Source organism: Patiria miniata, unplaced genomic scaffold, assembly GCF_015706575.1.
Source record: "Patiria miniata isolate m_02_andy unplaced genomic scaffold, ASM1570657v1 HiC_scaffold_24, whole genome shotgun sequence".
Classification (NCBI taxonomy): Eukaryota; Metazoa; Echinodermata; class Asteroidea; order Valvatida; family Asterinidae; genus Patiria; species Patiria miniata.
In genome coordinates this window covers 9,041,759-9,067,439 of record NW_024037063.1, presented here as the reverse complement: position 1 = coordinate 9,067,439, position 25,681 = coordinate 9,041,759, and the positions used below count along the sequence as shown (strand labels likewise).

Here is a 25,681-nt window from a genome sequence, read left to right as displayed (position 1 = left end):
AGGTAACCCACGGATAATACAGCAACGCACTACACTACTGGCTTCAGCCTCCTTCCACCAGAGGAGGGAGGGGCAGGGGAACGGCGGAGGGTGGAAGTTGAAACCCCACCCCAACCCTAACTGCAGTCCAGTGGAAGAGGTGGTTGGGGTGTTGAAGTCGATGCATAGAGACACTAAAGCATCTAACCATTAAACTTAATTAAGATGTGCAATGTTGTATGGCCGTATTCTTTCTGTACAATTAAAAAAAAGGGCCGATTATCCATTAAAACTGTGTGTAAATAATCAACATTAGTCATACTGATTGTGGAGGTGGGGGTATAGTTAGCCTACCTCAAGCAACCCCTTGAATCCTGCTCTCCACTGCACACTACCTGCACTACAAATGTAGGGCTGGCTGTTGTCTTAGTAATTCCGCGCCTTCTCAGCCAATACATAGTTATCAATCGATTCAAGTGCCTCCGCCATTTCTTTTTTCATCTTCATCACTTCTCCTCCCTTGAACCTCTGCTTCCATGTTGTAAGCATGTCGAAAATCGCACCATCGACACCAGTTTGCGAGTTTGTCACAAACTTGTACGTGTCGTCTTGTGTGAAATGCAGGTAAGTGGCCAATTTCTCCCAGTTTTTGCCGAGCTCGTTGGCTATCTCTCTCATGTGGATGTCGTTAAACGGTTGCTTGTCCTCTGTTTCCACAAAGCAAACCATTTAAATCAATGAACATTACCACAAATATAGAGAAAGGCAATGAAGAACGGGGTGCGGGTGAAAAGGGTCCGAATGATAAGAGAAATCTCGAGGCATGTGCAAAGTCCCTGATGAGTGCATCATCCGTTGACCCTAAATAGACCTAGCTTGCTAATGTGGCAGTACGGAAAAAAGTTACTATCATCAATGGATCCAAACTCTGCCTGATACTCACTTCTACACTGATAGCAAAATAAAGCAGTTTCAGAATATTTTATCAACACAAATTAAGCCACCCTTGTACAGTGTATATGTATCAGGCATGCAACTGAGAAGTCACTAACAAAAGGAGGAAAATTATAGCTTTACATTTGCATTCCTTTGCGTGCAACTGAGTCCCAGTGAGCCCCACTGCTTCCAAAACATCTTTTGTTCGGCTTGGAACTCAGAGGAGCGCGTCCGGACTGGTGCGAACGGGTCCAGACGCGTTCCGACTTAATCCATGCTGCCTTAATCAGAAATTCCTTGTTGGTATTGAAATTAAAACATTAAATTTTTTTTGGTTGGAGTAAAACATAGTCTTTGGAAATGTGTCAATAGAAAAATCGAATTTGTTGAAGAGCACGGGGAACACAAATTCAAAGTTTGTAAATAAGCAGTAAATAAGTCACAAATTAATACCTGATTCAGTGGTCTCCTGGAATTGTGGATCACGTATTCCAAGGAATTTTTTCTTTTAATGTAAATCAAAAAGAAAATTCAAATACTGCTTTCTATATTATTTGTTGCTTTTTTTCTAAGGAAAACACAAGGTTACATGATTTGTTGCGGTTTCATTGCCATTAGAGTATACAGTCATAGACGTGCAACCGCTTACAAAAACCCAATAAATGGGTTTAGAGCATACATGTATATAATTATGGCCTGATTGTACCCATTGTAATTTTACTGAAAACGAGTTTTTGCAAGTAATGTCGTTCTTTAATTCCATTTATATTACACATTAGCAAAGACACGTAGGCCTATTTACCCGTGCAGAAATGCGGCTATATCTGCTCTTCCGATGTTCTTCAATGCTGTGCACAACGTGGTTATCTGCTCTTCAACACGGGTGGATTGGGTTTGTTTCCATGTTACAAGCATTTCCAGACTTTGCCTTTCGATATTGTTTTCGTTATTTTTCTCGACAGTCTGAACCTCTACCATCGTAAAGCTCAGCTCAACTGCCAGTGTTGCCCAACCTGCACCGAGTCTCTTGGCGACTGCCGCCAGAGTTTTGTCATCTAAACGTGGTTCTGCAAAAAAAAAGAGAATGATAGAAATAGGCTCGATTGCTTGTCGTCGTTTTCCACAAAGCAAACCATTTAAATCAATGAACTGTACCAAACATATAGCATAGGCGTAGCCAGCGGGGGGTAGGGGTGGGGGTGTTAGGGGGGTATTTCCCCCACCCCAATAGTTTGTAAAGACTGCCCTTTTCTATTCAATTGCCCTTTTTTTATTGGGGCTTAACATCCCCCCCCCCCCATTATTTGTAAAGAGTGCCCCTTTTTTTAAGATTTGCCTGACACCACGAAGTAATACCCAACTACATACCAGTAAAAACTAGCAATCGGAGAAAACGGCAACTAAAGTTGAACGCCTGTTACAACTGATAATGTAGTAACCAACGGATAACGTATCACCAACCGATAATGTATCACAAATTGACCGATATTGTATCACTAACCGATAATGTAGCAAAAATTGACTGATAGTGTAGTAAAATTTGTATCCGATAATGTATCATGTGTCGACGGATAATGTAACTACAAAATAACTGTATCCGGTAATGTATCACCACCGAACGGATACTGTATCAACCGATAATGTATCAAAAATCAACCGATAATGTATCAGTATTGGGAAAAGGTGGAAATATTGCAAATTAATTAAAGTCTAATAAGTGCCTTTACTATAATGAATCCCCACTCGGGAAAGTTTATCATTAAGAATATTTTTTTTTGAATTTGGGAGATAGGGAATTGCTCTGGTTTGGAGACGCTCTACTTCCAAGTGGGCCTAGGCTAGTGGCGTATCCAGCTTTTGATGTCGGTGTGTGTGTGTGGGGGGGGGGTAACCGCACTCGCACATCCGCGCCGAAATGTGGACAAGTTCTTTTCTCCGGACCCTTGGCCTTCGTATGGGCTAAGTGCTCCCACCAAGAGGGCGCGTTTTACCACTTTTGAGAGCCCCATTGACGTACGGGACCATTGATCTCCGTATGGAGATCAATTAACGGGACACAGCATGTGCGTACTGTACTGTACTGGTTCGCGCGCAAAGTTTCACACCACTTCGAGAATGTGCCAAGGCTATTAGCCGCAGCGTCTTCGCATGAGCGTCAGGCAACGTCGGCGCACGCATACGTACAATTTAACTTGCGATGGTCTCCCAGCTAACTTTACATCATTCAAAATATGCAGTGGATGAACCGAGAACACACACGAGTGGCGAGGCATGTGTATAGCAAAACTACCATCTAAAATGATCGTGTAACTTGAGCTGTCACAAAAGATACAATGTAAAAAGATTAACAATTCGTTGGGATTTAGGCGGCAATCGTCCTTAAAGGGAACATAGTCTAGATGCGATCAAGCTACATGAGTCGCTTGTCGACCCAAGTCGATTTTTGTTTCTTACAGATTTTAAAAGGGCACAATCACAGCATTACTGCTCATTGAGTGGTGGTGGGGGGGGGGTGAGGGGGAGGGGGAGGGGTGGGAGGGGCTCGTGCCATATTTTCAACGGGGAGCGCTGATAGAAACCTACAATCATGTACACTATATTACTGTATAATAATACTATATTACTGTTTAAGGGGGGGGGGGCACCGTTCGCATGTGACGTCCGTTGTTATTTGTCCACCCACTGTCTTCAGTTTGTTGAACCCACACAGTTTGCAGTCCAAACGTCACGAGCTTGCCGCTTCCTTGAGGCCAACACAGGCGCAGATCCAGGGGGGTCAACGCTCCCCCCCCCAGCTGTGTCCCCCCCAAAAAAAATGTTCATACAAATTCCTAAAAAAAATGCGAACCCCCCCCCCCCCCCCCCCCGCCGCTGTGACACCCAAAAAAATTATACTGGTATAATGTCCGCATGTTCAAAATACGGACGGAGGCAGCTTAGATAGGGGGTATTTGTACACCATTTTGTAATCCAGTGTTAATAATCGTCGGATCGTCGGATCGTTGAAATATGGTACCCCTTCCCCCAGTTTTTGATTTTTACGGAGGCCAAGTGTGGCCCGGAGAAAAAAACCTGTGCAAATTTTCAGATTTTTTTGCTGATGAGACACCCCCCCCTGTGAAAATTCCTGGATCCGCCCCTGCAACAGTAGCATAAATCTGTGCCGGGGACTGGGAGATGAGGGATAGCTAAAAAAAAAAAAAATCCCGGCCGTGAAATTCAACAAGAGAGGGGGGGGGGGGGCTTGCTGGAGACCACATGACATTGGGGGCGCTGTACATGATACAGATGTATCAGCGCATTTCAAGCTTTTTGTACTTTTTCTCCCTTTCTCAGTACTATTTAATACATTTCGGCGGTTGGAAAGTTTGAAAAATACCTCAAAATCTGCCTTTTTTCTCTAAATACGAAATAATGGGATGGGGTGATCCAATAGCCCAGACCCCTCTCCCCGGTCAAAAAGTGGGGCGGGATAATCGGACATAAAACAAACATTTGTGTACACCTTTTCCCCATACTGATACATTATCGGTTGATTTTTGATACTTTATCTGTTGATACAGTATCCGTTCGGTGGTGATAGATTATCGGATACAGTTATCTTGTAGTATAGTTACATTATCCGTCGACACGTGATACATTATGGGATACAAATTTTACTACACTATCAGTCAATTTTTGCTACATTATCGGTTAGTGATACAATATCGGTCAATTTGTGATACATTATCGGTTGGTGATACGTTATTCGTTGGTTACTACATTATCAGTTGTAACAACGCCTTCTAAAACAACACTTTGCGTCAAAGCGACAGAGTATTTTCAGTTGGGTTTCTCGTTGTGGACAATGGATGAATTGAATTTATTAAATCTGATGTTTTTCACCCGTTTGTGTATTCAAGAAATAAGAGGAAAAGATGAGTGTTAGTTCGTGAAACCGAAAAGGCTGCAAAACTGTAAATTTTCGTTTTCACGAAGTAGCACTCTTCAATGTACGAGGAAAGTGCAACTTCAGGTCAGCGCGCGCGCGCTCATACAACTTATTACTAGAAGAGTGTTACTTCGTGAACAAGTTTTTGCTCACTTATGAGTGCGCGCCATGCATTGCAATGGTAAATGGAACTTGAGTGTTACTTCGTGAAAACTTGCCACGGACAAGGGCGGATCCAGAACACAATTGTTTGGGTGCCAAAAAGAAATTTTGGTCCCCCAAAAAAGTGAGTCAATAAAATTACGGCGTGTGGTTCGGGGCCCGCTCAAGGGCCCCGAATTTTGTTTGGATTCTAGATGCTCTGTGGTGCGATCTGAGGCAATTTCTGACCACTTTAACCATTGTTTTTGCTTGCCTTTATTGCGAAATCACATTTAAAAAAAAATGGTTTCGTTTTTTTTCGGGGGGGGGGGCATGGCCCCCTTTGCCCCCCCCCCCCCCCGGATCCGCCCTTGGCCATGGATACTCAGCGTAAATATTAAAGTGAAGCTCTTGAAGCTTTGAAACTTTGTGCAATGGTAGGCCCTGGTGAATAATGTTTAAAAATCTGAAAATCTGAAAATCGAAATAAAATATGGTTTTTGTATGCCACCGGCCGTTCCGGGTGTTTTTTTTTATTTCACGCATGTATCGCTCTGAAAAGCGCCATATAAAAGTTTTGTCCGTTGGTATGCATAGTTGTCGGTTTTGAACAACGCTCCCATTTTCATGTGCAAGTGCCCTTCTTTTCCAGAAGTGTTTATACCCCTCTAATAAAAATGACCGTGCTACGCCACTGTATAGAGAAAGGCAATGAAGAACGGGGTGCGGGTAAATAGGGTCCAAATGATTAGAGAAATCTGGAGGCATGTGCAAAGTCCCCGATGAGTGCATCATCCGTTGACCTCAATTAACCTTGCTAATGTGGCAGTGCGATTAAAGTTACTATGTTCAACGGATGGACACTTCTGCCTGATACTCACTCCTACACTGATAGCAAAAAATAAAGAAGCAGTTTCAGAATATTTTATCAACTCAAAGCCACCCTATATAATATACATGTATATGTATCAGGCATGCAAATGAAAAGTCACTAAAAGAAGGAGGAAAAGTAAAGCTTTACAAGACTCTCTGCGTTTTTTTTTTAATTTTTAAGGGAATACAAGAGAAGTTTAACAAAGAGGAGATCAGCATATCTGAGGAAGACTTGCATGCCTGATGTATAGACCATATAATAGCAAAAGTCAACTGTCAACCAACCTCAAAATGTTAGTATAAATGTACAAGTAAACACAGACCGAATGATGAAGTCGAAATTCCCAACGCAATATTTTGCATGCACTTCTAATGACGCACTAAGCTTTAATACAAGTTCTTTCCAGTCACAATTTTGTTAATTCAGCGGAAATGAAAGGAAACAAGTAAAGATATAATTTGTTTTAGTATCATTTTTATTTTTATTCAATTTCGTTAGCGAAACGAAGTATTCCTCAACTTAGGTGCCATCGCAAGCCTGAAAACAAATCTGTAGAGAGGAGACAAGTGTGAGAACAAATTACAGTTTTAGAGGTGGGAGGAGAACCACAGAAAACTATTCTGGTGGAAACCCAAAGAATCAGATAGGGACTGAAAAAACCAGCTGGCGGGATTCAAACCCAAGTCACAGCATTGGAAGGCAAGGAAAGTACCTGAATGTCATCTTGATGTCTCCCTTGTAAGCGCGCCAGTTTGCGTAAGATGCACATTTGTATCATGACACTAGGGATCTTTTGTCACTCCCAATCCCCCCACGCACCGACACTGATTTGAGCCACTGCCTTCACTTACCGGGAGCGGAAGCTTCTTCCTCGTAGCATTCCTCCTTGAACATGGCTTGGATTTCATACGTTTTGATGACTGAATGAGATGTCTCAAAGACGCAGACAACTGTTGGCTTTGCCATGCATTCATTCAGTGGTAGAAAGTGGAAAACCTTCTTATCAGGACACTGCACACTAATGCAGTAGTTTATTCGCTTGATCCACATGGTTTTCAAGTCCTGCAGATGCTCTTCCACAAAGTCTTTAACCTGTTGTGAAACATAATTACATTCTACTTATTTCTGTTTTTGCCACATTGAAATTCCATTTTGTAAAAAGAGAAAAAAGAGAGACGATTCCACAATACAACAGTCTTACAACTATGTATTCTACACAAAACAACACTCACGAAGGGAAAAATAAAACTATAATGCAATGTTTTTAGCGTGCTTCATGCATAGTCCCCGGCCTCTTTTCATACAAATGCAAGGAACAAGTACATGTACACCCATACCCTTCAAAATGTGAGGTACCTTTTTTTAAACATGCACTTGTGGTACTGCAAGAAAAACTGCTAACGTTATAGTTTCCTACTAGTCTGTATGTTTTCTGAGGTGAAATTATTTGGTTTGTTTTCAGTGTAAGCTTTTTGTAAGCAGAGATCGGAGGGTGCATGCAAAAAAACCTTACCATTACCCACAACTATCAAATGCTCATTGAACGTGAGATTTTTTTATTCCAAAAAGTTTATGGCCATTTTTTTAAAACACTTTTTGGCATACTATATTTTGCAATACCTAACATACCTTGCATGTCACATCACCTGAAGGTGCTTTGACATGTCGTGGAGGTGGATACATTTCCACTCTCATGACACTCACCTACAAACACAGAGAAGGTCATGGTCATTGAAATACTGCTAAAGTATCGGATACAGCATGTGAATTCCACAAACAATAATAGATAGGAAGGGAGGTCGTACACTTTCCTCACGAACTTTCAAGGCTTAAAGTTTGCCATCCCGGTGGTCTCCCAAACTTTGCTGTTGTAACCTATGAGGGGTACCTGTGCACGGAGACCATTCTGTCTATATAAAGAGTTTGAAGCCCCTCCTTTGCTACATCAACACTATTTTTGTCTACAACCAGAAAATTAAACAGGTGCTGTTTCTAACACCATGTACTTACTTTGATGTATGCAAGGTTTGATTGGTGCACCATTTGCAGGGCAAACTTATGATGGTCATCTACATAGAAATTTGCTTGATCACAGAGCAGAAGGGGATTCGCTGATTTTGCTCCACCCAAATCTTGAGACCATCGCAAAGCTCGCACAACCAACCGATGGTACAATCCATCTGAAAAGAAATCAAATAAAGGGATTTGCTTAGATAAGGGATATATACCCCAGATGGTAGAGCACCGGAATGGCAATTCAGAGATTGCAAGATCCACCGCCGCTCCAGTCCGTTTCTTTGTCGAACTGTAAATAAAAAACGCAATAAAAGAGAGGTTGTGACTTACTTTAATCAAAGGTAGAACCTAGGACAGCATAACTTGTGTAAGGCATACGAATATAAAAAAAACCGGCAAAAAACATACAGCACACAGACATGCACACAGACATGCACGAAAAAGGTGCTCCTCCGTTTTTTGTTAACTACTGTATGGAGCCGTCAAAATCAGTGACACTGTTCTGTTTAATACCCCCCCCCCAACTTTTTTGCTGTTTAACGGCATGCCAGTCCTGACTTACCAGGGAGGAATTTTTTGAAGTCCACATAGAACACGTTTGAGTTATTCTCGGTTGTCTCCAGTTGGAGTGAACGTGATGTCTGCTGCCGCAACATTGAAGGCACATAGTAAGATGCATTTGTGGGACGAGGCTGTGTGGCCGTGGATGAAGCAGTGCTACTTTTCTCTTCCTCCCGAGGCTAAAGTGGAAAATATTTACACTATTCACAAGATGAAATATTTATATTATAGTAGTCAAATCCTAGCTGAAATACCTTTTGGACCTCTGAGAAGGCTTATAGTCCAGCGGATATGTGAAAAAAATTGTGCACTTTTGCATAAAAGCGTGAAACTTGGCACAGATGTTTATATTCATGCGAGAAAATGTTTTTGATGTGGAGCCATCTAAATGCCCACTTTGGAAAACATTGTGCCCATATTTCATGAACGAATAAAACGTCCCACAGACGTTTATATTCATGAGAAAAAATCCAGATGTGGAGCCATATCGAACATACCCTTTTAGGGGCGTGGCAACCATATAAGAAAAAGGGGGGCCGGGTTTTCATTATGCCCACCCTGGAAATATTGTTCCGAAACTCATAGAGAAATGGAACTTTCCACAAAACATTGACATTCATGAGAAAAAAATCCAGATGTGGAGCCATCTCGAACACACCCTTTTAGGGGCGTGGCAACCATGTAAGGAAAAAAGGGGGGCGGGGTTTTCATTATGCCCACCCTGGAGATATTGTTCCCATATTCATAGAGAAATGGAACTTCCACAGACATTGGCATTCATGAGAAAACAATTCCAGATGTGAAACCGTCGCGAACACACCCTTTTAGGGGCGTGGCAGCCATATTAAAAAAAAAAGTGGGCGGAGGTTCTCATTATGCCCAACACGGAAAAAATGTGCCCATATCTCATAAAAGAATGAAGCTAATTCCCACAGACATTAATACTCACGAGAAAAAAAATCACACGTGGAACCATCGTAAACACACCCTTTTAGGGGCGTGGCAGCCATAATAAAATGGGGGGGGTAGTCATGATGCCCCTATAAAAGAAAGTTGTGCCTACCTTTCATACATGGATTAAATTCCACTCGGACAATATATTCATCAAAATCTTTTTTTTTAATGTAAAGCCATCACAAACCTACCCTTTTAGAGGCGCGGCATCCATTATTAAAATGGGGGGGGTACTGTCAATATGCACAACGTGCAAATTTTTAACCGCGTTTCATATAATAAAATCACCTCAGATAGCTGTTTAATGTGTTAGAGTATAATAAAATCCACCTCAGATAGCTGTTTAATGTGTTGGAGTAGGGCCGCCTTTATAGTTAAAAGTAACTGTTGGCAAACCGTTTGTTTTTTACAGTATGCATTCTTGCCTCATCTATATTAACCCAGTTACTGGTTCTGTCGTCTGTAGAATTATTGTTAACCTTTCAACTGCTGCAATTTCTGAATTGGGGTATAAAGTTCAATGGTGGGCAAATGATTAGTAGCACCCCCCCCCCCATTAAAAAAATAGATGCCATGTATCTAAAAGGATAACTTTGTGATGGCTTCAAATAAAAAAAGAAAGATTTTTATGAATATATTGTCCGTGTGGAGTTTAATCCATTAATGAAAGGTAGGCATGACTTTCTTTAAAAGGGGGCATCATGACTACCCCCCCCCCCCCATTTTACTATGGCTGCCACGCCCCTAAAAGGCTGTGTTCACAATGGCTTCACGTGTGACTTTTTTTCTCTTGAATATTAATGTCTTGGGAATTAGCTTCATTACTTTATGAGATGTGGGCACATTTTTTCCATACTGGGCATAATGAGAACCCCGCCCCCCTTTTTTCAATATCGCTGCCACGCCCCTAAAAGGGTGTGTTTGCGATGGCTCCGCATCTGGAATTGTTTTTCTCATGAATATAAACGTCTGGGGGACGTTTTATTCGTTCATGAAACATGGGCAGAATGTTTTCCAAAGTGGGCACAATAATTAAACCCCCCTTTCTTTTAATGGCTGCCACGCCCCCAAAAAGGTACGTTTGTGGTGGCTCCGAATCTGGAAAACACTAATTATCTATATAATTATGTCTTTGTGAAGTTTCCTGCTTTTGAAACAAGTGAAAAAACCGTTTTCGCTGCGGGCACGACAATTAGTCCCGCCCTCTTTTTTTAAATAGATGCCCCGCCCCTTAAAATGGTAAATTTGCGATGGCTCCACATCTAAAATATGAATGAATATAAACATCTGTGCCAAGTTTCACGCTTTTATGCAAAAGTGCACAATTCATCGATATTTTGTCACATATCCGCTGGACTATTAGTGACATCAGTCGGACAACGCATGAATAGTGTTCATTGTTTTGACCGTACACAGGACGATCATTTTGCTTGTCACGCTCCACCCACAGTTACCTCCCACAATGACCAAGCCTAGATTATTCAACAATAGGCACTGTGCCTAGGGCCCACGAAAAATTTTGGGGCCTACGAAAAATCTGGGGGCTACGAAAATACCACATATAGGCCTACCCACACACACACCCACACACACAGAAAACTGCCTGTTACATTCTAGATTTAAAGTGTAAATGCTTACAAAACATACCTCTTCAAAACGCTTACAGAGAAGGTCAAACTTGTCCATCAGATCCAGCAGGGCCTGTTTGTGCTCACGGATGTCTTGCCACATGTGGTCTATAAGCGAATCCTCCAATATTCGTTTGTCTTTCAGTCGATCCCAAGATTTGCGATACTTTGCGGTCTCGATTGGGAACAAAAACAATGATTTCGTTCATTTAGATGTTGAACTCATCAGTAATTATTCAGGGTTTAAATAAATTCACAAGACATTTTCTACCTGGAAGAAATCAGGATTGACGGCAAGATAATGCCGGGTTAAAACAAGTAGTTTTTCACAATTGATTTTTTTTTTTAATTCCTTCCAAACCCATGTCAACCGCCAGATTGGATAAATCCTAGACACGGGTGAACATTTCTTACCACTGAATAATTGAAAGTGTAAAACAAACGGAGCTAAGTTCCCCTGGGTTGAACTTCGTGGCGTTTTATCTACTTTTTGGATTACAGGCAGATGCTTTCACTCAATTTGTTCACTGCATTGCACATGTCCTTGATTCCATATGAAGAAGCATGCTTCTTCTTTTGGAATTAGAAGTTTTCTTATTTTGGGATTTGATTAGGCGCAACAGTACATGAACAGATGCTGAGTCGAGCAACAAATACAGAAGCGGCAGCCCTTGACATTTACCCTGTTGCACAAAAGTGTAAAACGTACGTAAGAAACTTGGGTTGAACTTCACAAGGGTAAGATAAACTCAATTTATGCCAAACAAGGGTAAAACGACACACAGTTCAACTAGGCTTTCAAAAATTGAGGCCCAACAATGGGTAGCCTTAGGGTATACCCCGGGGTTAGGTTCAACCTTGATGAGGAAGCTGATTCAGCTCTCGCTCATAAATATGCGCATATACACACATCATCCCTGTCTGATGTGTGTGAGTACTCATAATATGGCATATGGGACGCAGATACTAAAATACCTATTTCTAACTGAGCAATTATCAGAATGGTATGACTCGTGCCTCGGACTCGGACTCGAGTCCGACATGAGTCCCATTTTCTGTGACTCGGACTCGGACTCGAGTCACGATGACAAATGACACGGATTAGGAATCTACCCTGCGGACTCAGACTTGGACTCGGACTCGACCTGTGTGACTCGGGACTCGACTAAAATAACCACAAATCACTTATTTTGTTCAATATAATTACAAAATGTTTTCAAGACGGTTCTCTCCTGAGCAAGCGATACAGTCTGTGCGGTGCAGAGGAAACGCATCTAGATATTTTACATACGCTGGCTTGTTTTTAATATATGAGTGTGGGAAATCAATGTATCGCAACATGTATCCCGGTGTCCACACTTGATATTGCTTAAATATAAGCTTGATACTGTTTGGTACCAGATTATCGTTTCCAGTTCCAATATTCGGTTCTTTGATAAAATTAGAGAAAAGCTTTGAACAAAAGTGAAACATTTACAATTTGAGGTTTTCACAGTCCCTCAACATTTAAAGGTGATTTGTGACTCGGACTTGTGACTCGACCTTCGTGACTCGTGACTCGGACTCGGACTCGGACTCGACCTTTATTACTCGGGACTCGGACTCGGGAGTGGTGACTCGGACTCGGACTCGAGGTTGGGTGAGTCGAATACAAGTCTGGCAATTTAGTCAGGTAAAAAACTAAATGCCCATGATTTAAATAGTGATGAATATGTTTAGTTATGACACTGCTAAAGGGCATGTGCATCATACGAATGCAAAAGTACCACGGCCACTTTTGAAGGTATTAAAATACGGCCTTGTCCATTAGCAGCTGGAATTACAATGAAACAGCCATGACACAATGAAATATTATGGAAGGTTGAGACAACAAGTGGCTAATAAAGACGAGGCTATCCCACATTTCATGTAAAATAATCCCAAGAGCAAGTTGTAATTTCTCTCCTATCAATAACCAAGATCTTTCAAACTTTTAAACACCAAACTAATATCAACTAACTGTCTTAACACATACCCCAAGTGTAACAACCCTGTTTAGAAGTTTGGGGTTAACTGGGCTACGATATACCATGGTATATTGAGGAATTGAGCATCTCCATCCTCACTGAAGTATCCCAATTTACAGCACAGCTTTTCAACATTAACATTTCGTAACCAAGTTCAATCATCTATTTCCACAGAATAACGGAGATTTTCAGCAAGTTCCTTGAATTAAAACAAGGTTGAACGAGGTAAGTGGACCTTTTAAGACTTGTATTGCCTTGGAGAAGGAACTTGAGCACAAATTGGGGTAGACAGAGCTAATTAACCTAAGTCGGCAGTCTGCCTAGAGAAAAACAACTCTGAATCCAATTCGGGTCGGATAGAGTTTAGTCGACAATCTACCATTTCTATCCTCAGCTAAGGGTAAAGAGTCCCACCATTGATGCCTCAGATGAGTCCAAGTCGAGAGGAGTCAGCCGCAACAAAAAGCTCAGAGTATAAAATGTGTGCACAATTTGGAATATAAATGTACAAGCATTACATTCACTGTGTGGATTTCCGAACAAAAAATGTCCACATAAACCAGGTAGCAGCGACGTTGTGTGGACTTGCCCACGTCCACACAATTTTTCCCCCTTTAAGGAAAACGAGTTTAGATGAATAGTTGGGTTAGATTTATCCGTGGCAAAATGAAGAGAACACTAAGGGGAATTATAGAAAAAAAAAACTTGGGTTGAAAGTATTTTCACAGTGTGAGTAAAATGAGTTTTTTCCCAGATGTTTTTTTTTTTAACTACACGAATAGAAAGGAATGTCCACGATAGGTATGTAACGTAAACATGCATGCGTATAATTGTGCACACCTCTGAACACCATTCCGGTAGCTCCCACAGCCAAGCTGATGCCTTGCATTCCTTTGGCCCCATTAGTGAGGCCGAGGGGGAAATGTTAATTCGGCATCCCAATTTCTCCATACTCTCTGCCATAGCCAGCGACCTGGTGGGGTCACTTCAACCTCAACTACTAGTGTGGAAACAACACAGGAGGCTGAATTTCAAAGGCATAAATAAACCCAACTTAATTCGTGTAGCGAGTAGGATCCTCATATTCTACTGGTCAGAACCGCCCGCTCCAAGATGACAAGCCCCTGCCAAATAAGGTGATGACCTGCCAATGTCTGCATGCTACAATGGCAGCTTGGAGCTTGTTATCTCGGCATAACAAGCAACCGTAATTCTGCACAGGCGAGCAAGATATAAGACAAACGTCTAAGTAGTCTCCTTCGATTCGCAAGCTGTAATGTTGGGACAATGGATAAAGACATTTCTGATGATATGGCCTGCTTCAAGTAGGCAACTCTAGAAGGACTGCCATCATCGTCAGGTAATTGCCAGACTTATTGTGAGCATTGCAGCCCTCCTTCGATTCGCAAGCTGTAATGTTGGGACAATGGATAAAGACATTTCTGATGATATGGCCTGCTTCAATTAGGCAACTCTAGAAAGACTGCCATCATCGTCAGGTAATTGCCAGACTAATTGTGAGCATTGCAGCCCTCCTTCGATTCGCAAGCTGGAATCTTAGGTCAATGGGCAAAGAAATTTCTGATGATATCACCTGCATCAAATAGGCGACACTAGAAGGACTGCATGCCATCATCGTCAGGTAATTGCCAGACTAATTGTGAGTATGGCAGCCCTCCGTGGATCCCTCAAGCGCACTGCACATTCTTTTGGAAAAAACAAGAACAAATTAGATGTTTAAGAGCCCTGCCAGCTGGAGTTTGTTCTGCAGTCAGGAAGTCACTCCTTGGGTCTGTATATAAGCGCCCAAAGGTGGATCGGCAATTGCTGTGAATTTGCCACACTCTATAGTTTCCAGAATTGTTTACTTAATTGAGTGTATGCCCCTTAGTTGTGTGCGTCCGATGACATCAGATATGACTTCAATGATCAGCTCCACGGTCTGATGCCATCATCTACACCTCTGAATACATGTAATTACACAAAAGGTCAGACGGGACACTCATTATCACAATGGCTTCACTGCAGGCCAAAACAAAGGTGAAAGAGGTGACCGGTGCTAATCAGATGTTGAGAAGTTGTTAGCAGACAATGTCGCCCTTGCAGCTCACACTGAGAAAGCTCTTCAAAGGGACTGACAGACAGCTTCGCCCATGCCCGCAGAGGCTATTGTCTTACAATCAGCCTAAGGAAGACCAATCAGTGCTAAGGATGCCATCCATATGTCCCGTTGATCAAGATTACTACACGAAGGTTACTACACGCACTGGAAGTGCTTGATAGCTCCACTCACCAGGGATTGGCGACTTCCAGCAATGTGTCCTAATGGAACATATGTTGAACGGATTTGGCAGGGAAATAAGGACATGAAAGCCTGTGACTTGGCCCATGGCCAACACTCGGGAGAATGTTTGTCCACCAGGCATGCATCCTTAGCATGTGCTCTACAAAAGCGAGACGTGAACCTTCTATAAGCAGTGCCTCAAATGCATACTGGGCATTGCCTAGCTGGCAGGATCGAATCCCGCACTGAGATATCTTGGTCCTTTCATCTTGGAATCCCAGCATATTCTCCCTGCTGATGCAGGGTCTCCTTCCCTGATGAGGGAATATTCGATGAACGGATGACGGTTGCAATGTTTGCTGAAGTGTATCCTAAACATCCAGCTTTCCATTGGCAACCACCACGTATGACATCCAGCCATTCGAATCGAGGACACGTGCAAGGAGGACATAAAAGCCTGTGACACAGACCACAACACTTTGGAGGCTGACGTGGAAGACTGGTTTACCTGGCGGAAAGACTGAACACAAGGGTAGCCGCATGGTCACTTGGGAGGACAAAAGAAATAGCCAGCTCGCTGCACAGAAGAGGGCCTGCAGTATGCAAAGATCTTCCTTCATCTGCTCCATGTGTAACGCCGACCTCTGCAGCCGCAACAGACACTGTGCACTTAGAGCGCAAATAACATCTATAATCTTCTTTCAAGACTTAGCTGTTCCAATTGTTATCTTTAAGTTTGATTCCCCTAAACATTTATTTCTTTATCTTATTACTGTAAAATTGACCTTGTTCGTTTCAAGACCAACCTTGCTTACCCTTTGTTTTCCTTGTAAAACCCACAGAAAGCAAACGTAAAGGTAATATAGCATGTAAATTAAGTGGTTTCCCGGTAGGACTGGCAGATCAAATAACCTGAGTAATGGGGGGGGGGGGAGGGAGGAGGGGGGGAGGGGGAGGGGAGTTAAGATGACTTTGTGATACCCACCCGTAAACAAATTGATTAACTTGTGTTGCAGGCACAAGATCTTCTAAGCATAATAGACTTACCTGTTCTTTTGGAGGTTTAACAGTGAGGATCTTCTTGAAGGAATCGATCAGCCAATTTGGATCCAGAATGACAACATCTCTCAGCGCCTGACTTTCTTTGGCACTATCCCCTCCAAAGTATATTATGTTGCCAAGATCGTGATAGAATTTTAGCATCGTCAGCAGTTCAGTTTCATCTTCAATCCCAAAGCCATCCATTACCTAGTATCCAAATGAAGACACTGAATTACTTTTTGTCTACAACTCTCTTCTCATTTCACCCATCATCGCAAATCTTGAACACACGTGGTATTGCTGCAAAAATCTATGTTTCCAGTTTTCATTGAATGAAATCGGATTTCAAAGGTTACCTTGGATACCGAAACGCCTTTTTGAATCTCTTCTCCGAATTCGAATTAAGCGTCGTCCAGCCAACCAGTATTATTGACTAAATGTCGGCCGGATCGGGATGCTGTGGCTTTTTTAATTTTAGAAAGAAGGAGCAGCAGGATTAACGAACAAGCAATGAAACTCTCTTGTTAAAAACATGTCCATAACATTGATTGTTGAAGGAGAGCATGCCTCTTTCTCACAGAAAGAATTCGTTGTGTTATTTTATGGGTGCAGGCCAGTAAAATGGCTCAAAATTATCTACGCGGCCACGATTTGTACGTCCTTATTTTTTTCGCTATAAGAGCATTTTGTGGGCCATTAACATGGAGGTTTAAAAAAACAAGAGGTGGGTTGAAGCCGTGCACAGGACTGCGAGCTCGTATTTCTGTGGAATTGGGCCCTAAAATTGCCCTTTTTTTGCAACGGAATGCAAGTGTTTTTAAAATGGCGATGGGCCGAAGGACTACTTTTAGGGGTGATTATCTTTAGCCGGAATTTTCTCCCCGAAGTCATCAAACTACCCTAGACAAGATCTGAACAGAAATTAAAAGATGATGAAAAATGCTTTAATTTGATGGTTGTCTCAAACACCCATACACGCAATTACCACTGAGGTCTACAAGTCTATGTCTCCTGACCTGGTCCGCCATCTTGAACGACCGTATTACGTTCAACAGAAAATCGATGTTTGAAACAACTGCCCAACATCTCCTGCTTTTTGTCGATTGCAGTTAATTAAAAAAGTTCAACGTTGAAGCGAGCCTAACATAACTGCTCAAATGTGCGCTCTAACAACCTTGTTAAACCCTAGATGGTCCTTCACATGCAATGTTTGCGGATTTTCACCAATCCCTGATTTGGAGGATGCTAGACATTCTACTACTTAATACTAAGTTCCAACCAACCAGCTGTTTAATAAAAGGCTCATGTTGAGTCAGCCACGGAAATAGCTAATCATAAACTGCATCTGATGAACTTGGTATCACCAGCAATTATACACAAACTACGGATCAGTTTCCCAAGTATGCCTGTTTGGAACACAGTTAACCTCTGCGAGAATTTGAACAATAAAGGAGTTCATTTCACATTTTGAAGGGTACATTGCCAGTACTAAAGCTATGTATCATGAATAGTACCTGCTTCAGTGTCATAATAGGTTTTCCACAACTTAACATTTCCTTCTCATCATCAAATATCAGCCAATTCAAAGGGATTCTCTCTCCCATGTAAGGCTCTTCTACTGCTACGTCCTCTATGTGCTTGCGTAGTTCTTGAATCTGTTTCGGGATATAATAATATCAATAAAGATGAGGTGCTTATATGGCACCTTTTACCAGTCCCAAGTCTCTTTTCAATATAAAAGCTGTTTTTTGTTTATCTCAGATTCATCTCATGACATTTACTCATGTCGTGCTTTTTTAATGGATATTCCATTGACCACTATAAAACGTACTTCATTAGTACACACTGTAGTGAGAATGATGTCACTTGAGTTTAACTGTACCTTTACATCTTGATATCTCCCGTTTCTTTTCTTTTCCTTCGGGGGACTAGTCCATAGTAACTTGTGCCATTTACCCGACTTGACAAAAAAACAAGGGTTGAAAAACACCGTTAGGATAAAAGTTTGAGTTTTTGTATTAGTCCTAGTTCAGTCAAATTTCATTTTATAGTTATTCCATTTGCTTTTTTTTCAGCATAAATATTATGTTAATACCTTTGTGTTGTCTTCTAGAGAGTTCTCTATTGCGTGGAATTTAGAAACCACATGGGTGTAGTACGGCTTGTCCTTGATCTCATCTCGAAGCCGGTCAAATATTTTCTGTATCTACACTTAAACAAAAGACAGGTGAGCTGAGGCCAGAAGACTTCTGTGTGGCACACTAGCCACGCACAAGTCTTTTGACATGAACAATGACTGGAAAAAATTAGTATTGCCCAACCTTGAGACACAAAATATCACCTGGCACTCCTTGTTAAATCAAATTATAAAAAATCGTTTCTCACTAGTACCGCCTACGCACTTGAATTTGTGTTAAACCACAATTGCTCATTCCCTTTCCGACATAAATTATACAGAAAGGTCGGACTTACCAATAGTTTACGTTGGTCTTCTGAAATATCCTTCTGACCAACACTGTTCCTGTGAGTACCAACAATGAATATTGGCGGGGAATTCTGCTTCAATTCCTTTCGAGAGCAGTTTTTCTTGGTGTAGGTGAAAATTGACTGCATCCAGAAATCCAGATACTGGATAGGGGTTTTCCTATATGGCACAGAACCACCGCTCCCCTAGTGGAATTATACAAAGATGCTATCTGAGACGCAATTACGGACAGGAAAACTTTTGTTAATACTATAAGCTCCTGTCCAGAACGTGATTAGAGACCTGAACAGTGTAGCTGAAGTTACCAGTGTATCCCATCCTCGTAAGTCAGAACATGAACCAGCATGAAGTATGGCTTGCTGGCAATTAAACGTCAGTAAGCAATACCGTAAATGCAAGTCTGTGTGAATTTTGGAGAATTTGGGATTGGGATGGAACATTTATTTGGTTTGAGCAGTGAAGGAATAGTAACTGGTGAGTCTCTCATTAAATTTATATTCTACAATTTCCCAGGTTGCTATTTGTTTTAAGGACACTGTACATGTAATCTGCTGTTCTGTTTGTCATACCAACATGTACATGTACAACCAACACATTCACTGACTTCTCATGCTACAAGAACTTGTACATGTATAGTGATATCTGACAATCATTTTCAGGTGTGAAACTAATAAGAATTATGCACATTCTGCAATTACATGTACATTTGAAAAATATTGTGAACTTGGATTTTTTGTGGGAACTTGTATGTACTCGTTCTTAACATAACCAAATTGGTAGGAAGTCAATCAGTCCCTATACAGTATAGTTAAAGTACTAAAGAAGTTACACAAACAGGTATAGGCAAGGCAAAGTCTTTAGTTTCCCGACACACGGTGCTCTAAAACATGCCAATCATGGTAGTAACTGCGTGTCTGCTTGATTCACCCGAGCAATATCAGCATTTTTGTTTGCTATCACTGAACCATAACCATTTTGAAATTTAGCATATCTTTAATAAGCTCAAAGACATGGTTTGTTCTGGATATATATCAGATCACTATATAAAAACTATAAAACTATTTGTGAGTCGATCAGAATTGTATGTAGTCTACGGAATAGCCGCTTGCACACAAGCGTCTATGATATTCGCGCAGATTCGGTGATTAATTATGCATAACAAGACTGCGTCCTGACCTCCAGATTCTGACCATTCAGCGGGCGTCTTCTATCGCGTCTTCCTTAACCCGTTGTTATATTACAAAAACATGGCAGCCAAATTGACCATTCAACATCTCAGTGCACGTTTTGATCAAAATGACGTCACTATTTCAAAAGTCGACTCTGATTGGCTTGCGCGCGGGATTGCATACAATTTGCACGCAGGGATATATCAGACGTTCGTTGTGTGGTTCTGTACACGTGAATGTCTGAATGATCATCAGACCAGTTTTAGTGAATCTTGATACAAAATAAATTGTGCTTACATCGTTACATGTTGCATTATCTGGTAGCGTAACTGGTTCATCAAGATCTTGGCTGAGGTTGAAAACAACCAGGTAGATCGCCCGAGAAGACAGAAATGTCTGCAAAAAGATTAAAACGTGTTAATTTAAAAAAAAGTAGGCCTCCATCTAGTAATTTTATATGATGTTTAAGACTTTTGATTGTTAAATTTGTTAAGTTCTATACAACTGATACAAAACAATTTTCCAACAAGTTCAAATAAACATTAAGCTCCTTAAACATTTAATTGTGGTCTAAAAAGCCACGCCCATTTTCAAATTGAAATGGACTGTTTTAATAGGGGTGAAGGACGAGGTTGTTCAACTTGGCCCGCACCATGCAATCTTCAGTATTTTTGAGTTTAAGAATGAAAAGGATTCAAGCAGTAAGATAGTATGATGATAAGATTAACATACATCTACTTGTTACACCAGTACAGTACAATTTGCTAGTTTTCCCTGAAGGCATTTTTTTGTTGTATAATGTTTACGTGCCATAGCTGATGCACAACCATGCAGCACAGAATTACATGTCAATATTTAACCCAAACAAATGTTACTTACCTGGTGCGTTGTGTAGTACAAATCTTGGCCGGCAAAATCCCAGATGTTAAGAGTGGGTCCAACATCTGTAGGTTTCATGTCCCCTTTCCTAGATACAACCTTTTCAATGACTTCGTCGTGAATCAACGACTTCCTGCTTGTGCCACGTGGTTGCGTTTCAGTTGCCTGGTTTTGTGAAGCTATCATACAAAGAAGTCATTGTTGAATACATTGTAATCAGAAACATCACATTGCTTTATGTCCCAAATGCACAACTGTGTAATTCATGATTACAGTTGCAACAGTAGTTGTGGTCATTGTGGGGTGCGGTATTTGGAAACTGTGCAGCTACGTTTGTGGTTAGGACGTGGTCCCATTTGGGGGTCTACACAAAAAATCCTGGCGACGCCCATGTCTACACACTTTAATTGTAATTAAATGTGAATAATTATATAATTCTGAACATAATATAGGTTTTTCCGGCGAATTTCCGATTTTTTCTAATCAGTTTCATTATCTGCCATTCAATTTCGCGTGAGTCTTGCACATGTGGTCCGATTGCGGTTTCTTTTTCATTTGGGGTTCATTCAATATCATTTTTAGGCAGCCAAGATTTTGCTGTGAATGTTCGTGTTCGTTTTCGAGCAGCCTATTTCGTTTTGGTGCATTCAAGACATAACTTGTAGCAGTCTGAAATTAAGTCTTTGCAACCTTTTGACGGTTGACGCATTCAAATTAGCGAACATCTGTGCGCTTATAACGTATAACCATGCTTTTCGTTTCTTATTCGTTTATGGGCAATCACTTTCATCGTTTGGTCATTTAAATAAGTAAGATTTTTTTATTGATATTTTTTTTCCTATTTTTCTCCGAGGTTCATTTCCCCCCCCCCCTCCAAAAAAAAAAAATCTTGATGACTGTACAATTTACAATGTTACAAATCAACTGATATGAGGGAAACAAGATGCAACGAAATAATGAATTGAAAGGGACTAAGATAATTTCTTTTTCACTGTTGATCTTTTCTACATACTTGTTTAAACGTTTGATCAAGGGGCTTTTTTACGTTGACGATTTTTTGACGTGTAAGACATCGGGACACGTATGTTTGGCAATGGTTGTACCGTCGGGAACACTTCTCTTGCGTTATTTCTTAAATGTTTTGTTGCGTATGTCTGACAGAACACTTACCATATTCACAGGACCCATGCAAAGACTTCAATGCAAACCTTGAAAATACATCTTTGTGTCACATTTAATCTTATTGGCATGTTTTATTTTCCATTTTGATGGGTGTTTTTGGTGCCTTCTCCGTTTTTATGCTAATGCAAAGTTTCTTATTCATTAGAAAACACGGTTATTTCAGCAAAAAAAAAATGCTAGAATTTTGGATATTTTGCTGTCATCAATTTCTTTAATTTGGTGATTATATGATGTGTCAGTACTTGGCAGTAAGCCAATTACCAACCCTTTCCCACAAATGTTTTCAATTAGCAAATTTTAGATGAATAATTTGAAAGAAAAACCCTAAACTGAACAGTGTCTTCCTGAAATGACATCACAGTAACAGCATTAGTCCGGAAAGCATGGACACTTTTAAATGTTTGAAGAAGTGGACATTTGCAATAAGATTAACCCAAAAATTGTTGTCAAATGCGTAGTTTTCTTACATTTCACAGAGTTGCGCAAAAAGAATTCATGAGAAAAATTCCTTGCACATACCGTCTAATTAAGAAAGAAAGTTAATCTACGGTTTGAAGTCATCAAATACGATTTACGCTAAGGAATACGGACACGTATGAAGTCGTAATGATGTTGGCAAAATGTAGAACATGTTTGCCCATTAATGAAAACGAATGCCCGATCAACTCCTTACTAATGGTTTAGACGAAATTAAATGAACAACGCGATACTTTTAATATGAATGCATCTTTGATAGGGACGAGTGAAGCTAAAAGGCTATAGAATGCTTGGATAGTGAAATTGAAGGATTCTTTTTGATTGTCGAATGCCGATCTGTACGATCTTTCAATTTCAATCTAAATCGAATGAGCCAGGCGTTAAATTAAATGAAAACTTGGTGAAATTGGCCGGGAAAACCTATATTATTACTAACCTGCTGATGATGAGTGAGGTTGGTGTGCAGGGCCACCCTGGTCATCAAGCCAAAAAAAAATTTAAAAAGAAGAAGAAGAAGCAAATAAGCCTTTACAAACTGATCATGAGCTGCAAATTAACTTCGTTTACGGGTTATCATTGTCACATTCAATGAGCGAATTGCCAGCTTTGGGGAAAATATTAATACCAGTACCTGCCAAATGATTTTTGGCACTGTTCCTTGTACCTAATAACACCATACTATAGAAAAGTAGATGTATCACCTAAACGTTGTTGTTCGATAAACTGTATAACATTATGTGTATATTTATACCGGTGGAGGGCTAACGCACTATCACCACTGTCGTCCACCGTGCTTCACAGTAGCGTACCGCCAAAGTTTGACATGATTCTTTCTTTATTAGTGCTCACTGTTTTGTTTCTCACTCAACATTATCTCCTTTACTTTAAACCCATATCCTGCTTCTATAATAGCCTGAACGACTATTTATTCATAAATGGCTCAAATTTGGACTGTATTTGTGCCACATACCCCATGCTACCCCGCCTTGCCAACAACTAGGAGAAATTAAAAGTTAAAAGGTTGATAACCCATGACCTCGAGAAAATGAGCCGGTTATTTTTAGACTAAATAAGAGGATAACTATACATTTGCAGACACAAAACTAACTTTTCCTTGTTATTCACAGGTTAAAGTGCACTCTGGTATTATTGTGATTTAAGCTACATATTAGGAAAACCCATCGATTCCCATTGCAAGTATGGTAGGACTAGTAGGGTAGGACTATCCTTCTTGTTTAAATGAAAGCTGAACAGCTCACTTTTTTTAACACAAACTCTGTTGCAACAAAAATATGTTTCTAGTGAACATAAAACTTCGGTTGCAACTTAGCATTCATACATTTATTTAAAACTACATAACAAACATTTCCAGCTGAGGTTTTACTAACAGTCAACTTTGTCTTTTTATTGCTCTGCTGCATGTAACTTACTTTCTGACTTTCTCTTTCAAGACCAATCATCAACTCGTGTTGACTGAGGCTGGTTGAATCACCTATAAGTATACACAAAAAACGTTTGTACCAATGCCACCAAAACAGCCTAATGGGTTCGATCTAGAGATTGATAGAAAAGAGGGATTGATGTTGTGAACATAACTATAACTGTATATGCAGTTCCTTAAACCCCGTAAACATTTAGGCTATCAACATCGTAGCTTAAATTTTTAATGAAAGCCACTTTTGCCCATCACAGGCTTTGATGAGAAACATACTGGCTTTGTTTCAAGGGAAACGTACTGTAGGCCTATATGGACTCCACATTGGAAATCAGATTCCGGCAGCCAATTACCTACACATGTCTTTTGTCAACGAAATGTGTTCATTATTCTTTTTGAAATGGAGACAATGGACAGATCAACATTTGTATGCCTATGGCACAGCCGTTCGCATATACATGTATCTCATCCATAAAGGTGATAAGGTGGTATTTACGATACCGAAACGTACAATCAGTAAATTAATGTTTCATATTACACTTTGTGCAAGCAATTCATATGCTCAAGTCTTAAAACTATTCTTGGGCCAAGACTACATGCCTGTTAAATTTGATGCAGTGTGTGTTTAGTGTAAGTGTAAGTGTAACTGTGGGTAGGCATTACATTCACTTTGTGGACTTCCGAACAAAAAAAAGTCCATATAAACCAGGTAGAGGCGACTTTGTGTGGACTTGGGCAAGTCCACACAGTGTTTCCCCGTTTCTGAAAAACAAGTTTAGAGGCATTTTTGGGTTAGGTTTATCCGTATCAAAATGATGAGCATTACTAAAGGGGATCATAGAAAAAAAATTGGGCGAAAGAGTTTTCACAGTTTTAGAAAAATGACACGAAAAACTACACAAAACCATTATAGTTAGTATTATAACTATGGGTTAAATAGTGAAGCCACTGCAGCAGGTGGTGGATTCTCCTCTCTGGCGTCTTTGACATTTCGGAGTAGCGACAAGAGGACTTCGGCCAGGTGTCTTTATCGTTTGAAGTAGCAACTGGGCGAGATCACCAGCATCATGAGTCTGATACTGCGGGGCAGTCATGTCGCTGGCCAAGTCGTCTGGTTCTTTTTCCTGCCACTTGATTCCCCAACCACATGACCCAGAGGGTGGGAGAGTACCTGCACAATGCTCTCCCTACCTAATCCTTGTGCAGGCCACTTCGGCAACCTTGACTCCAAGTCGCAAAGCGAAAAGGTTTCTTGTGGTACTGGCAGGCTTGAGAAGCTGGAAGCCGGTAGCAAGAACTTGCATTTGCGCGGCCCAAGAGTGATGGTCGCAAAGCTTATATGGGTGACAGTGCTGTGAGGTCCTCCCTGGGTGACCAGGCGGCCTTTTTTAGGGATGCCCCGCCTGCCTCAATACGAGGACGCCTCTAGAAAATGTGAGGTAAAAAGGTTCACCCTCAACTAACCTGGCTGGCTGCCCACGGTCAGCGGGTTCTCCACTTCAGTGGGTGCAACCAGTGTTGGAGGTCTCGAGGCCGGCCTCGGCCTCGAGGCCGGCCTCGAGGCCGATTGCCATGGCCTCGGCCTCGGCCTTGGCCTCGGAGGTGCAATGCCTCGGCCTTGGCCTCGGCCTCAGAGCCTTCCGGCCTCGGCGAATTGGTCGAGGCCGGCTCGAGGCCGCCTATTTTGATGTGTTTTCTATTCT

General features: G+C 41.1%; 1 protein-coding gene across 1 annotated transcript in view; it reads right to left on the bottom strand.

Moving 5' to 3' along the window:
- Positions 1–405: 405 nt before the first annotated feature.
- LOC119731896 overlaps positions 406–25,681 on the bottom strand; it is a 41,691-nt gene continuing 16,415 nt past the window's right edge. The window contains exons 3-17 of the mRNA XM_038205183.1: positions 23,974–24,035; positions 22,980–23,016; positions 20,885–21,063; positions 20,303–20,401; positions 18,824–19,021; positions 18,447–18,557; positions 17,866–18,006; positions 16,358–16,558; positions 11,040–11,195; positions 8,440–8,617; positions 7,872–8,041; positions 7,491–7,565; positions 6,713–6,953; positions 1,929–1,982; positions 406–686 (exon numbers count right to left, since the gene is read on the bottom strand). Of these exons, the coding sequence (XP_038061111.1) occupies positions 406–686; positions 1,929–1,982; positions 6,713–6,953; positions 7,491–7,565; positions 7,872–8,041; positions 8,440–8,617; positions 11,040–11,195; positions 16,358–16,558; positions 17,866–18,006; positions 18,447–18,557; positions 18,824–19,021; positions 20,303–20,401; positions 20,885–21,063; positions 22,980–23,016; positions 23,974–24,035 (2,183 nt within the window). The remainder of the gene's footprint in view (positions 687–1,928; positions 1,983–6,712; positions 6,954–7,490; positions 7,566–7,871; positions 8,042–8,439; positions 8,618–11,039; positions 11,196–16,357; positions 16,559–17,865; positions 18,007–18,446; positions 18,558–18,823; positions 19,022–20,302; positions 20,402–20,884; positions 21,064–22,979; positions 23,017–23,973; positions 24,036–25,681) is intronic.